The sequence below is a fragment of the Barbus barbus genome (genome assembly GCF_936440315.1).
Source record: "Barbus barbus genome assembly, chromosome: 44".
In the NCBI taxonomy this organism is placed as follows: domain Eukaryota; kingdom Metazoa; phylum Chordata; class Actinopteri; order Cypriniformes; family Cyprinidae; genus Barbus; species Barbus barbus.
In genome coordinates this window covers 23,289,961-23,304,481 of record NC_136722.1, presented here as the reverse complement: position 1 = coordinate 23,304,481, position 14,521 = coordinate 23,289,961, and the positions used below count along the sequence as shown (strand labels likewise).

Below are 14,521 nucleotides of genomic sequence, written 5' to 3'. Positions count from 1 at the left end.
ATTTTAAGTCTTTGTTTGAGTGTGTTCTTCTTGTTTGAAATTGCGTTTTACCATTTTGAGTCTGTTTTTAAGCCCATTTAAGTCTGTGTTGACCAGTTTAAGTCAGTTCTTACCAGTTTGAGTGTGTTTGTACCTGTTTGAGTCTGCGTATCTCCTGCTCCAGTTCGTTCTCTCTCATGTGAGTGTTGTATTCCTGCAGGCCGGAGCTGGACGATCGGCCTCTTCTCGCTTCAGTCTCCAACTTAAACAGCTGCAGGTGTTCCAGCTGCTTTCTTAAGTCCTCTATCAACTACACACACAGAGAAGCCATTAACACCCACGGCTGTGATGAACAACCATGTGACCGCACCTATAAAGACAAACAGAAGACGTCTCACCCCCTGAGTGCACTCCTTCTCTTTCTGGTTTGTGTGACGGTCATGGCTCAGTTTGTCAGCCATTTTCCTGCGAGATTCGATTTCTTCGTTCAGTCGTTCTGTGACGTCGTCTACCTCATCCTGAAGTTTCCTCTTTTCCTGAAAAACAATTACTCCATCTTAGAAATCGTTTTGGACTTTATTTTGGACATTCAGCAACAACAACAACAACAACAAGTAAGTGACTAAAACAATGAATCAAAATAATGTAAAATAATGATGGTCATCATCTTCTTAATTCACTCAGCATTGGTAGATGTGACAAACAGGTCATGTTAGACTATGTATGAGACAGGCGTGTGTTGGTACCTCCTCCAGTCTCTCAATGTTGGCTCTCAGACAGGGAACACATGACCTCAGCTCACTGTTCTCCTCATCCAACTGAAGCAACCTGAACACACGTGGGCACACAGACAAAAATGCACCATGATATTTTCTTTTGGGGCAGAGCGCACAATGAAAACATTCAAACACAATACTGGGTGAGAGAAAACAAAAGTCATGTTAACACAGCGGATTATATTAAACATCGAGCCAAGTAATCTCAGAGCTACTTCAAACCAAACTAACCAATGCTGTTCTCCACTAGATGGCAAACACATCTCATCCTCACGAAGAAGAGTTGGACAAAATAACACAGGGACCATTAAAGCGGTATTGAATTTGTTCAACTGAGGATTATTTTAAGTATTATTTATATACTGTTTATCAACATTTTAAATTGGCTTTATTTTTATATTTCCATTTTATAGTTTGTTATAGTTTAAAAAAAATCTCTATGTAGCTTTAATTTATTTTTATTTCAACTTTTTAGTAATTTTATTACTTTAAACTTTTGAAGCAAAATTTCAAAATGTTAAAAGTTTTTAAAAAATATTTCAGCTGTGTGTAAATTAAAAACGTTATTTATTATTATTATTATTTGACATTATAATAATAATAAAAAAACATTATTTGTTTTAGTTAACAATAACAACACTATAATCATCCAGGAATATATGAACAGTGAGAACCAGTGTTTGTTGCATGTGATGCATGTCTTCATATTTCTCTACTATTATAAGACTCTGAAGAGACATTACCTGAGCTAATGACTTACTCAGGAGGACTGCTAATAAAATTACACCTCCCCAAATGTGCTTAACAGTATGTGGCGCAAGACTTATGAAATATACAGCCGATGAACAGGCAAGTCTCGGAATTCATTTGATCTTGTAAATGTTTCGCAATTTAAATATTTTTGCAATAAAACTCAATGTTTTTGTTGCAAATTGTGCAAACATGATATACCTGGATAATATTAATGAAGATTTATCAAAATTAAAAAGAAAAAAAAATCTTGGAATCATCAGTTAAAATGGGTCATAAATTACTAACCCACCAGTAACATTTTGCTGCATGCATATTAAAAACCTAGAAAATTGAATTTAATAAATATTTTTCTGGGTCATATAAAAACAATTTAATTTTAATTATTTATTTATAAATTATATATAATTTCTGTGGCAGGAAAAGTGCGTCCCTGATAAGTCTGTTGCAATTTTGTCCAAACTAGATATAAATAAAACATGCTGTTGGTTGCTCACAGCAAATGTTCTCAAAATCCCATTTTATATTAATCATTAAAGATGTATTGTCCGCCCTCACCTGGCCTGGAGGTTCTCGATCTCCAGGTCTCTCTCTCGCTGGAGTTTGTTCAGAGCATCTCTGTGTTTACGTGTGTGCACGAGTAAGTTCTCCTCCGAATGCAGCTCCTGCTCCTTCAGCTGTTCCTCCAGAGCGTTTGCGCGGTGGACAAGAGTGAGGTTCTCCTGCCGCAGGCGTGCATGCTGCTCTTCGCTCTCCGACGAATCCTTCTCCAACTCGCACACGCGCTTCTCCAACAGCAACACCTGCGGGACAGACACAGCCTTCGTTCCTCATGCAAATCACTCCTGCATTCACAAAACAAATCAGTTCTTCTATTATGTCCATGTTAATAATTTCGCATTTTTGACTGGACTGTTACAATCGGATGAGAACAAAAGCAACTCAGTTCAGTTTAAGTTATGAGTGAATAGCGTAATTTTTTAAAAACTGAATATAGTTCAACATTTGCTGATTTAAATGTCAAAAAGGTAACATTATCTATCTGGATAACAAATGAAAGTTTGTCAAAACTGAAAGATAGTCTTGGAATCATCTGTTGAAATAGATCAAAATTCCACCAGTAACATTTTGCTTTGAATGTCATCATATTTCAACAAAAGTGTCTTTATGAATTTAAACTGTCATAATATCCAGCTGTTACTGTATACTAAAACTTAGTTTTATTTTAATTTGATAAACATGTTACAAAAAGAATGTATCATGTTTGATGTAGCAGCAAAAATGTAATTGATTTATTTTGCAAATCAACACTTATTTAACTGAATTAAATCAACATTAAACTGATTTGAGGTGAATAATGACACTATTGAGCTGCTTATAGCTGAATTGAACTTTTTTCATAATCAATTAACTTAGTTATTTAACTTTGAACTGACTTAAATTCAAATTCTGCTGCGATTATTGAACTTGTCTCATATTTGTAGCATCATTATTGATTCTGTTATTTTCCTGTTTATTACTGTGAAACTGCTTTGAAACAATCTGTTCTGTATATAGAGATATATAAATAAAGTAAAAAAAAAAAAAATCATTTTAAACTACTTTTTGCCATTTGATGACAAAACTAACAACCTAATCCACATCAAATGCACCATTTGAACCAGTTTGACAAAATTTCCATATTGGTTTCTGAACCTTGTCTGTGATGTCACGATCTGCAAGGTCCAAAATGTCTTGAGTCAGATCTCCCATGACATCCAGAGTGCCAGACTGCTGCAAGTGTCTGAAAAACACACAAACATTTCAACATGTTCCCTGCTGAACCGTAAACCAGCATGAATTTCCATGCTGGTCCAGCTTGTTTTGTTTTTTTTCTTGCTGGTGGACCAGCAAACTTAGACATAGTCGACCAAGAACACTGCAAAAAATGATGTTCCTCCTCAGTATTTTGTCTTGTTTTCTAAACATTCTTGATTGAAGATACATTTGCTTGCAATATTTACAATATATTAAGTCTTATTAATTTTACAAAGCAAAATTAATTAATGTCTTGTTTTCCGAAAAATTTATCAAAACATAAGTGAGTTTTTGCTTAATACAAGAAAAAGCGTCCAAAATGACACAAAACACATCACAAAAGATTTCCATTGTCATTTTGTCCTTAACACTGGTATTTGGTGCATTGAGAGGGAGGATCTCACCTTGCTGCTTTCTTACTGGACAGCCTCTTGCTGGAACTATAAAAAAAAGAGAAAAAACAGGAAACGAGTCAGGAAGAGAGAGTGGGAAAAGAGGGAAAAAAAACTCTTTCCATTCGTGACCTGTGAACCGCAGGTCAAAAAACACCCAGCGAAGCGCTAAAGTTTGGGGCCATCAGCTCTTTTTTCAGGTTGAAGGCTGAATCAATGCTCTTCTTTCAATGGTAATGACCTCACGGCACAGAAATAAACACACTGTATTTATGGAGGTGTAACATGGATGCGTGAAAAGAGATTCTGTTCCTGTTGCGCAAGTCTGAACCCAGAGAAATGCTTTGTCTATTCTATTCATAACCCTCATCAATCTTCCCTACTGCCACTTAAGACAAGCCAGGATTTTCCATGATCTTTTAAACAAAATACCATATTTTAAGATGTTAACAATTTAAAGTTGGAGAAATTGTGCTTCCAAATTTCGAAAAAGGCTCTGTCTTTCTTGGTTTTGGAAAAACTGACCAATGCAACATAACATTTAAGATTTTATGCAAACTCCGGTAGAATGTCAGCTACTTAAAGGTACAGTACAATGAAAACTCAAGTCATTCCAAATCGCTAGATTTTAACTTTATGACTTCACTTTATGCTATATTCCAAGTCTTCTAAAGTCATACGATAGAGCAAATAAGACCAAAACTTTACTGAAAAACAGCCCCATTCACCATAGCTCTCAAATATCAATTGTGAACTCTATACATCCATTGTTCAATGAATGCTGTTGTTTTATGACATGTCCCTGGACATGAAATGCGGTTATTTGTTGTACAGAAGAAGAAAGTCATATAGGTAAGCAAATGAAGACAGCATTGATATTATTGAGTGAACTGTCTCTTTAAGAAACTTGTTTACCTGTGAGTTCTAAGATATCAACACTACTTGTATTTATATTGGTAAACTTGATCTCAAAAGCACTAAAAGACTACTGTGCATGCATCAAATACACACACAACACACACCACACCACAGCATCATGTCCACCACAAACTTCACCTACAGAATGTACAAACACTGAGCCTTCACATCAAAACCAACACGAGTCATGCAACACTGTACAGATGTCTGCATGTTCATGAAGCACACACATGCAGACGGTGAGTGTGTGTGTGTGTGTGTGTGTGTACAGTGGTCAAACTCAACACACAGACGCGGGGGAGGTGTGCATGCTGCAGGCGCGTTACCTATTCATCTCTAGCAACTGCAGTCGCGTGGACAGATCCTCCAGACGACTGATCTGCTTATGACAGTGAGTGCAGAAAAACTCCAGCGCCTCCGACTGAAGGAAACTCTGGAAACTAGCAGGAAAAGAGCTGGGGCTGAGAAGACCAGAGGAGAGGACAAACAAGAGGAGAGGATACAATGGGGAAAATGAGGGGAAAAATTAAAGAGCAGAGGAGAAATAAGCAGGAAAATTGAGTAGGAAAGAGGAGAAATGAAGAGAAATTGGTAGAGAAGAAATTATGAGAAATGGGTGAAGGAAGGGAGAAATGAGGAAAGAAGAAAAGATACAACAGTATGCGAGAGGAGAAATTAGAAATGGTTAGAGGAGAGGAGAAATAAGGAGAAATTAACAGGAGAGAAGATGAGAAATAAGGAGACAAGAAGATGACAGAAGAGAGGAGAAGACACGACAGGGTGAATGAGTAGGAGAGAGGAAACAATAGGAGAAATTGGTAGAGGAGGGGAGAAAAGAGCAGGGGAGAGGAAGAGAAATGAGGATAGGAGAAGAGAAATGAAGAGAGAAGATATGACAGGAGAAAGGAGCAGAAGATAGATCAGTAGAAATGATCAGAGGAGTGTTGATATAAGCAGGGGAGTACAGAAATGAGGAGAAAGGAGAATTTAAAACAGGAAACAGTAGAGGATAAATAAGGCAAAAGTAGCAGAGAAGAGGAGAAATGAGCAGAGAAATGAGCAGGGGTAGGAGAAGAAGAAATTAGGAGAGGACAGGAGAAATCAGGGGAGAGGAGAAGAAATGTTAGGAGAAATACAATATAAATCAAAAGAAATGAGCAGAGAAGATATAACGGAAGAAATGAGGAGAAAGGAGAAGACGAGAGAAATAAATACAAAAATAAATCAGAAGAAATGGAATAGAGGAGAGGAGAAATTAGATATGAGCAGATATAATGGGAGATATGAGTAGAGGAGAAATGAGGAGTGCGTGAGTATTCAATAAGAGGATGAGAAGAGGGAGGGAGAGAACGGGGAACATTCAATTGAGAAAGTGAAGGACGGAGGAGGATCTACACAGAGGTGAGCACTACAGTGCAGGAGTAACGCAGCAGGAGCAGTGCGTGTTTATTTCAACAGGTTTGAGAGTGTGTTGTTTCCATGCTCTCTTCTCTAGTGTCCAGGTGTGTGCTGGAGCGCATACGGCTGACAACACCAAGAGTGCAGTTAAACAATAACCACAACAACTCGACCTTTACTCGCTGATCATAACACCTCACTAGAGAATTAATAGAGCAGTCAGCAGGACATCATGGCGGTTTCTCTTTTACCACATACACACACCGCTCAGAGGGATCATAACATCTCAATCCGTCTTACCGGCACACGTTTTGTCCATCACACACACAGTTTGTAAATGAGACTGTCGTCTGTGGTCAGGTAGTCGCTCTACAAGGTCTGACCTTCGGTGCTGCGCTGACTCACTTTCTCTTTCTCACTGTGTGGTATCTAGAAATAGTGTATTTCTATTTGTGCCAAGCTGCTCATTCAGTACAGCCCAGATAAACATTGACAGTGCCTATGTTTATACTTTCCAAGTTTAGCTCGGGATAAAGAATAATGGCACACTGTGTTCTATATATGGAGTGTATAAGCTATACAATACTTAAGCAGTGTGAGAACATTTTTATCTGCTATTTGTAGGATATGTTTGTGTTTGTTGTGTTACCTAGGTGATAGCAGCATCAGTGGGCGGGGCAGTGGGCTGTCTGGGTGTGGCTCTATAGTTCCCTCCCCCTCTGGTCCCAGCCCTCCATCCACCTGATTGGCCAGCAGCAGGTCTGAAGTGTTGTTACTCTCACCAAAATCCTCAAAGTGCTCCTCCTCTCCTCCAATCACGGCCACGAGGGTGTGGCCATTCAAATCAGAGCCCAATGTGAACCTATAACAGAAACACATGGAATATAACTGATTGGGTTAATTAAATGCTGTTGAAAATACCAGGCTAATTTAATCATTTTCTTTTTAGTGTGGTTTCTATAATTGAAGCAATGGTGAAAGTTTGTAGCAAATTAATACATTAAAATACATTTTTAGTTTCGTGGCCATAAATCTAAAAATCAATCTCAAAAGTTTGGGGTCTGTAGGATTTTAAAATGTTTTTAAAAAGTCTCTATGCTCACCAAGGCTGCATTTATTTGTTTAAAAATACAGTAAAAACAGTAATATTGTAGAATATTATTACTATTTAAAATAAATATTTTCTATTTTAATGTATTTTAATTTATTCCTGTGATCAAAGCTGAATTTTCAGCATCATTACTCCAGTCTTCAGTGTCACATGATCCTTCAGAAAGCATTTTAATATGCTGCTAAAGAAACATTATTATTATTATTATCAGTGCTGAAAACTGGAAACCGACCAAATTTTCAGGATTTTTTTTTTTTTTAATTTTTAAACTTTTTAAAATGTTTAATTTTTAAATAATTTATTTTAAACATATCTTTTGTAACATTACAAATGACTTTACCGCAACTTTTGATCAATTTAACGCATCCTTGTAAAATCAAAGTATTAATTTCATTTTTTTAAACAAGTATATTGTTTTAATAATATCACATCATATTTATAGTCTCTCTGATAGTTTTACAATTTCAACTGATTGACTGTTTGATCAAAGTCTGCTCTTTTTTATTCTTACTATAAAATATGAAACAACTTCCTTAAACAGTGTGGGAGGCAGAACTTGAACAGTTTGTCTTGGGGATGATAACCTGATAATTCACTTTAATCTCTCAGCAGCCCTAAAAACGTCTGAAGAACTCCAGAGAGATTAAACCAAGAACAGCACAAAACCTAAACAATCCACACAATGCCAGTGTTTTCAGACATGCTCATGAAGATGAAGAGACCCAAAGTAGGACAGTGATCATGAGCAGGTCACGTGAAAACTTAACATTAATGATGAAAAACAACAAAAGTTCCAGTTTATTAACATCTGATTGGATCACTGGCTTCCTGACAGACGGGCCAGTGTATGCGCTTAATTGGTGAACTCCGTGACCACACTTTTAAAGTACTTTTAATGCATTACCGCTCAAACGTTTAGGGTCAGTAAAGACATTTATGTTACAAAAGATTTAGATTTCAAATAAATTCTGTTGTTTTAAACTTTTTATACATCAAAAAAATCATAAAAAATGTATCACAGTTTCCACAAATATACGAAAAAGCTCAACTGTTTTCAACATAATAATTTTCTTGAGCAGCAAATCAGCATATTAGAATGATTTCTGAAGGATCATGTGACACTGAAGACTGGAGTAATGATGCTGAAAATTCAGCTTTGATCACAGGAATAAAATACATCTTAAAATATATATTCAAATTAGGGGTGTGCGTCATATATCGTCTGCGATAATATCGTAATTGTTGTTTTAGGGATGTGCAATTTGACATTATCAAGTATTTTGCAAAAACCAATCAAAACACCCCTACAGAGTGCACGCATTCATTTCATGAAGTCTAGACTAGAGCGCGTGCGTGCATGCAAAATGCATTAAGAATGATCACAAAATTCAAGATATGGGGGCAGAAAACATATATCATTTCATATAGTTAAAATTACTTTTGTTCAAAAATAAGCATGATTGTGATACTGATTTTATACAACAGTTCAATAAACAAGTTAATATTAAAAAGACTTAAAGGTGCCATAGAATGCATTGATACAGTATTTTTAAATTGTTCTCTGATATCTACACAGAAGGTATGTGGCTTAGGTAAGGGCAAAAAATCTCCAGAAACGATTTTACATGTCCATTTACAACCCTAGGATTTCTCCCTAGAATGAAACGGTCTGTTATTGGCTTATTTGGCAGGGTCATGAATAATAATGAGCTCTGCTCTGATTGGCTGTTTCACAGTACGGCTCATCAGCAAGAAGGAAGCACAGGGAGGAAAATATATATTTAAATACTTTCTCTCGCAGTTATATCGTCGGGTAATTATACTGTATATAAAACGCAGGCATCAGGGAGCCGTTATTAATATGCGAGGCATTGAAACTGCTTTTGAACGATCCATCGATCGCGTTATAGTTCACTTTCAAGAGACGCGATCACACAAACTATGTTTACATTATGGAGCAACAGTACTTACCACACATTTCACAAGATCAGATGCTTGTCAGTGGTGCTCAGGATCTGTAAGTCATTCACCATCATCCTCATCTCTCCTTACTGAGAGTGAAATCTTATGTACTGTAACAGGCTACCGCTAGCAAGGAGCTAACCATGTCCCTTTAGTGGCTCGCGTTATTTGCTTTCTGTGCCTTTCTGAATACAGACACCAACCCATCCCTGCACTTCACACCCCCTGCACGGCCTGGAACATAAAATTAATTTTGTTATTTTCGCTGTTGTCCGCGCTTGTTTATTTACAATACCTGTAGAGCTTCTGATGGTTCGGCCGGCTTAGAACAAGTGCGGGTTTATGCAAATGTTGGGGGCGTAGTGATCCCGACTGTTGCATCACAGTCGGTGTTATGTTCTGATTCGCCTGTTTTTCAGTGGTCTTTTTTAATCACGAGATTTACATATGAAGGAGAAAACTATGGTGTTTGAGGCTCACTGTATGTCATTTCCATGTACAGAGCTGTTATTATTTAAATATGCCAGGGTAAAGACAGTTTTTCATTCTATGGCACCTTTAAGTTTTAGACACCATATTGCCTGTTTTTGCTCTATTTCGACAAAAAAAAAAAAAACTACAGCACTGTTTTTTGTGTCTCTGAACAACATAATGGTGTTTCGTTCCTGAATGAATCAACCGTTTAAATGATTCGGTTCAGTCGCAACTCAATTATTAACAGTGACATGCTGCCACCTACTGACGATTTAATTTCACATTCAAAGTATCTGTTCATTTTAAAATCATTTCAGATATCAGTATTCAATGTTTTATGTTTAAAATATCAAAACATTATGCATTTGTAACTGCGAGTTAAAGCACTCCATGTCCCCTCTGAGCTGCATTAAACTGTGTAAATACATCTAAATTCTACTTCTGCAAAGATTAATTTAGTTGAAACTGGTTTCATTTGTTTGGTAACAGTCTAAATGTCTTATTATTCTAATTGACTGATTTGTAACAATTTGACTCAAAAGATACAGACTTTTAGAAAAAAAATGGCTTTATTAAAGGTAAAATTGCTCATAAAAGGTAAAAATCTATTTTAAACTTATATGATAAGATGAATTTCTATCACTGATGTGAACTGACCACACAGAATATGAAGAATATCAAAAACTGCAGCTGTCCAAGGCAGTCAGATATCAGCACAATAACACACTTGACAAAATATCGTCTGATTATCGTTATCGAAAAAAATCCCCAAAAATAGAGATATAATTTTTTTTTTTTAATAAAGCACACCCCTAATACGAATACAAAAAAAATATTTTAAATCATAATAATATTTCAAAATATTTCTGTATTTTACTGTGTGTTTATTTAAAATAGATGCAACCTTGGTAAGAATTCTGCAAATTGTATTGATCACAAACTTTTGAACGGTGTAAAAGAATGATAAACTAAAACCTAAGTATTTACATACACACAATAAAAAAAACGACAAATGAACAAGAAAACTGTTACTGATTAAACGGATTTCTATTGTTGCTTTATATTCGACATAAAAACACACAAAACCCTCAAATACTCACCCTCGTTTCACTAGAACACTGCGGTTGGTCACACAAAGCACGCGTGAAGGCGGCGACCGCATCTTAAAGCGATTCGGCCTTTCTTTGGCGATCCGGAGCAACTGGGCACACAGCGTGTCACAGTGCAAACCAAACTCCCACAGCTGATAATAAACACTGCTTACTCAGAACGAACTAGCCTAAACTAGCTTTACATGAGGTAACATGTAGAGTTTAATCTGCCGGACATTCCTGCCAGACATTTGTGACGTTGTTACATATGCTTAAACCGTACGGCTGGGTGGCGATGTGTGTGCGCGTCTTAATCTGATTTAGAGCTCAGTAACGGTGACCCAGTGTGTGTGTGCTAGCATGCTCTATAATCAGTTTAATCTCCGTGTGCATGAACGTATGTTGTCCAACTGACACTCAAACACATATTGAACACAGAAACATGTTGCATTAATAATGCAACAAAATTGACTAAATAAAGTTAGTTTAAGACTAGTCTGAGGGATCTGAACAAACCCTAAATGCCAAGGACTGATATCAGAGTCCGGAAGTCAAAGATCCAGAGAAAAATCTGCAAGTTATCATAAAATTAGATGATGCGTTTTCCGTAATTTAGAATGAGAGTTTTGGGAAGGTCAGCGTTGGCGAGACTGCATGACCCTGACACAGCAGGGATGCTAAATCAAGACAAACACACGAGGGCTGAGAACCAGGATATTTTACAATGACAGAAGCGAGTAAGAGCCAGAGAGTAACGGACCCTAGAGAGTGAAAGATGGATCAACTCTGGGCCGCAGGAAGGCAGAAAGAGCAAACTCCACACTTCCTGCAACTGGACAACAGGAAAATAAAGACTGACACCGATAACACGGGAAACAGGAATACCTCGGTCAGCTGAGCTGATGTTAGCGGCTCTTGGGAAATAAGAAACTCTAGTCAGCAGATTCTTGCATAAACACAAACAGACTTTCTTATGTACAACAGCGCACAACAGCACTGCACACTTACTGCACAAAATTAAGGAGAAATATAATCCAAGAAAAACTGCTTTTGTGGAAGTTAGGAAGTTAAAGTCCAGAAAGTGCTTTTCCAGAGAACACAGAGTCCTAAACTGATACATTGTATCAGCAAGTTGTTTTATTTTGTTAGATTATTGCTGATACATTCAAGACTACTGAAACAAGGTCAATGGTCACCATTAGACATGATGTCTTCACATTTCTGCAGTGTTATTTTAGTTTTTATATAATATTATAGTCTTTATTATTTTGAATTAGCTTTTACTTTTATATTTTTATTTTAATTTTGTTGTGTGTCATTTTATTTTGGTATGTGTTTGTAATATGAATTTGTTTTTCTATTATTTTCAATCAAGTTTTAGTTTCAAAAGTTTTAGAACTTCTTCAACTTAAGCTTATTTCTTAAACATTTCTACTTTTCATTTAAGCTTTTTACGTTTAAGCTTTATTTAAATAATTGCAATGATTTTTATAGTTTTGGTTAAAGGAATAGGTCACCCAAAATCATACATCATACACAAATGGATGTTCTGCAGTGAATGGGTGCCGTCAGAATGAGAGTCCAAACAGCTGATAAAAACATCACAATAATCCACAAGTAATCCACACCACTCCAGTCCATCAATTAACATCTTGTGAAGCAAAAAAAACTGCATACTTGTAAGAAACAAATCATCATTAAGTCGCTTTAACTGTTACCTCCATAACCCTTAATAATGCTTCCTCCAGTGAAAAAAGACAAGACAACTTTTTCAATGGAGAAAGCAATATTATGGATTGGCCAGAAGCAAATGGTTTGTTTTTTGCTGCACGAGACATTAATTGATGGACTGGAGTGGTGCAGATTACTTGTGGATGTTTTTATCAGCTGTTTGGACTCTCATTCTGACGGCACCCATTCACTGCAGAAGATCCATTGGTGAGCAAGTGATGAAATGATACATTTCCCCAAATCTGTTAAAATGAAGAAACAAACTCATCTGCATTTTGAATGGCCTGAGAGCGAGTACATTTTTTATTTTTGGGTGTGCTATTGCTTTAATAACAACACTGCATTTATGGCATGAGTTTGGGTGATTTACCAACCCAGTCTCTTTGGGCATGTTATTTGACACCTGTGCATTGGTGTGTTACCTGTTGCGATCGTCTCCATCCGTGAGTGTGTTTTCAATGCCGCTGTCGGTCTCCACATCCTCATGGAGTTCTGGATGGACCAGAGCCGTCGTGTCCTCGTCCGTGAAGGTTTCGCACTCACTGTAGGCGCTCTCCGACCCGAGATAGGCGCTGTCTGAGACCTCCGCCTGCTGCACACACACACAGATTATAAAACTTTTATTGCTTTTGGAGACATAAAGGTGTTCTAGCTTACATTGCAAGTATCAACTTTATCTAAGAGGAAAACAACTGAATCAATAATTGACATGCAGTAAGAATATAGAGTTATAAAATGAATGTGTATAACAGCTCATATCATTTGGTTTTGGAAGAATTTGTTGAGAAAGGTTTATACTTTTCAATGCAGATTTTGTCTATTTCACATGCAAACACACACGGGCAGGAGGTTATTAAGGTTTGTGACGAATGTTTACAGAACAATATGAACTGATGCATTCACACGTGACTACTTTGCATTTGTAGTGTAAATGCTAGTCCGTTCTGATGATTTCCAGATAACAGCATACTCCCCTGTCAATCATCCACAGCACAAAAACAAGGATTTAAATTTTAAAAGACCCTCACAAGAAAAACAATTGCTTTGTTGTTATTTATTGCCAAGTTTAAATGTACCGAAGATGCATCTTGTCTAAGGCGCAGGGCTCGCAAAATCGCTAGCCCGACATCCCGGGGCTATTGTGTTTTCCAGTCGGGCTACCAAAATGTATCACTGTCCTGCCCGACGGGCTACCTTAAAATACAGGGCTCCCGCAGGTCCTTAACTCTTCAATTTAGTTGTATCAAACTTAAGGCCATTAAAAGTTTTAAATACGTTAAATGGTATAAGAAATGTCTTAATTATAATTTCAAGAGGTCTTACAGTTGGGAACGGAAAGAAAAGAATGGCGATACGGCTGGATTAAACTTCAAAAGGCAATGATGTCATTGAATAAATATGAGCACTGCACGTTTTTCAGATCGCTAGTTCGCGTTTGATCCATCCACTGCGGCTGCCATAGACTAGATATGCAAACGTCCCTTATCCAATGACAGAGACGCACATTTTGAAAGACAAGACAACTTAGCCTATAGGATGTATTTTGAATGTTCGGTAGTCCTCAAATAACATTTTAGTCCCGTCTCGTCTTGTTAATGAAGACGCGGCATAAATTTCGTCAATAGTTTTTTTATCATCAGATATTATTAGTTTTAGCTCGTCAACGTCTCTCGTCTTAGTCACAGAAAAAAGGTTCGTTGATGAATATTTTGTCGTCGTCGACGAAATTAACATGGTTTCAGAAAAATGGTCTAAGGCTGAAATGCTGTTGTATAAGATTTTTGTTTTTGTGAAAACCTGTATCTGAACTGTAAATCATGTAATTTTATGGCTTAATACTGTATGTTACCATAGGCATTGTCCAACCCCGCTCATACGGTGTTCATTTTACTTGTGCAGCTCTTAAAATGAGTCATAAATCTGCAGATACCTTGTAAATAGTGAAATGAAATTCCTTCATATTTGTTGATATTTGTGTATTGAAAATATATTTGATTGACGATTAAACTCCTCTGATTTTCTACATTTTTTTTTTTTTTGGTCTAGTTAAATTAATTTTCAGGCTACCAAAATCTGAAGAGTACCTGCCCGAAGGGCTACCAGGGATTTTGAAATTTTGTGAGCCCTGAGGCGGCTATTTAC

At 36.9% G+C, this 14,521-nt stretch overlaps 1 protein-coding gene across 2 annotated transcripts in view; it reads right to left on the bottom strand.

The window, feature by feature from the left end:
* LOC306863480 (rab11 family-interacting protein 3-like) overlaps positions 1 to 14,521 on the bottom strand; it is a 34,408-nt gene that overhangs the window by 3,020 nt on the left and 16,867 nt on the right. For both annotated transcript variants that reach the window (XM_079406826.1, XM_079406827.1), the window contains 8 exons: positions 12,802 to 12,971; positions 6,660 to 6,872; positions 3,707 to 3,742; positions 3,201 to 3,288; positions 2,064 to 2,308; positions 726 to 807; positions 378 to 515; positions 134 to 289 (listed from right to left, as the gene is read on the bottom strand). In XM_079406826.1, coding sequence (XP_079262952.1) covers positions 134 to 289; positions 378 to 515; positions 726 to 807; positions 2,064 to 2,308; positions 3,201 to 3,288; positions 3,707 to 3,742; positions 6,660 to 6,872; positions 12,802 to 12,971 — 1,128 coding nt within the window. The remainder of the gene's footprint in view (positions 1 to 133; positions 290 to 377; positions 516 to 725; positions 808 to 2,063; positions 2,309 to 3,200; positions 3,289 to 3,706; positions 3,743 to 6,659; positions 6,873 to 12,801; positions 12,972 to 14,521) is intronic.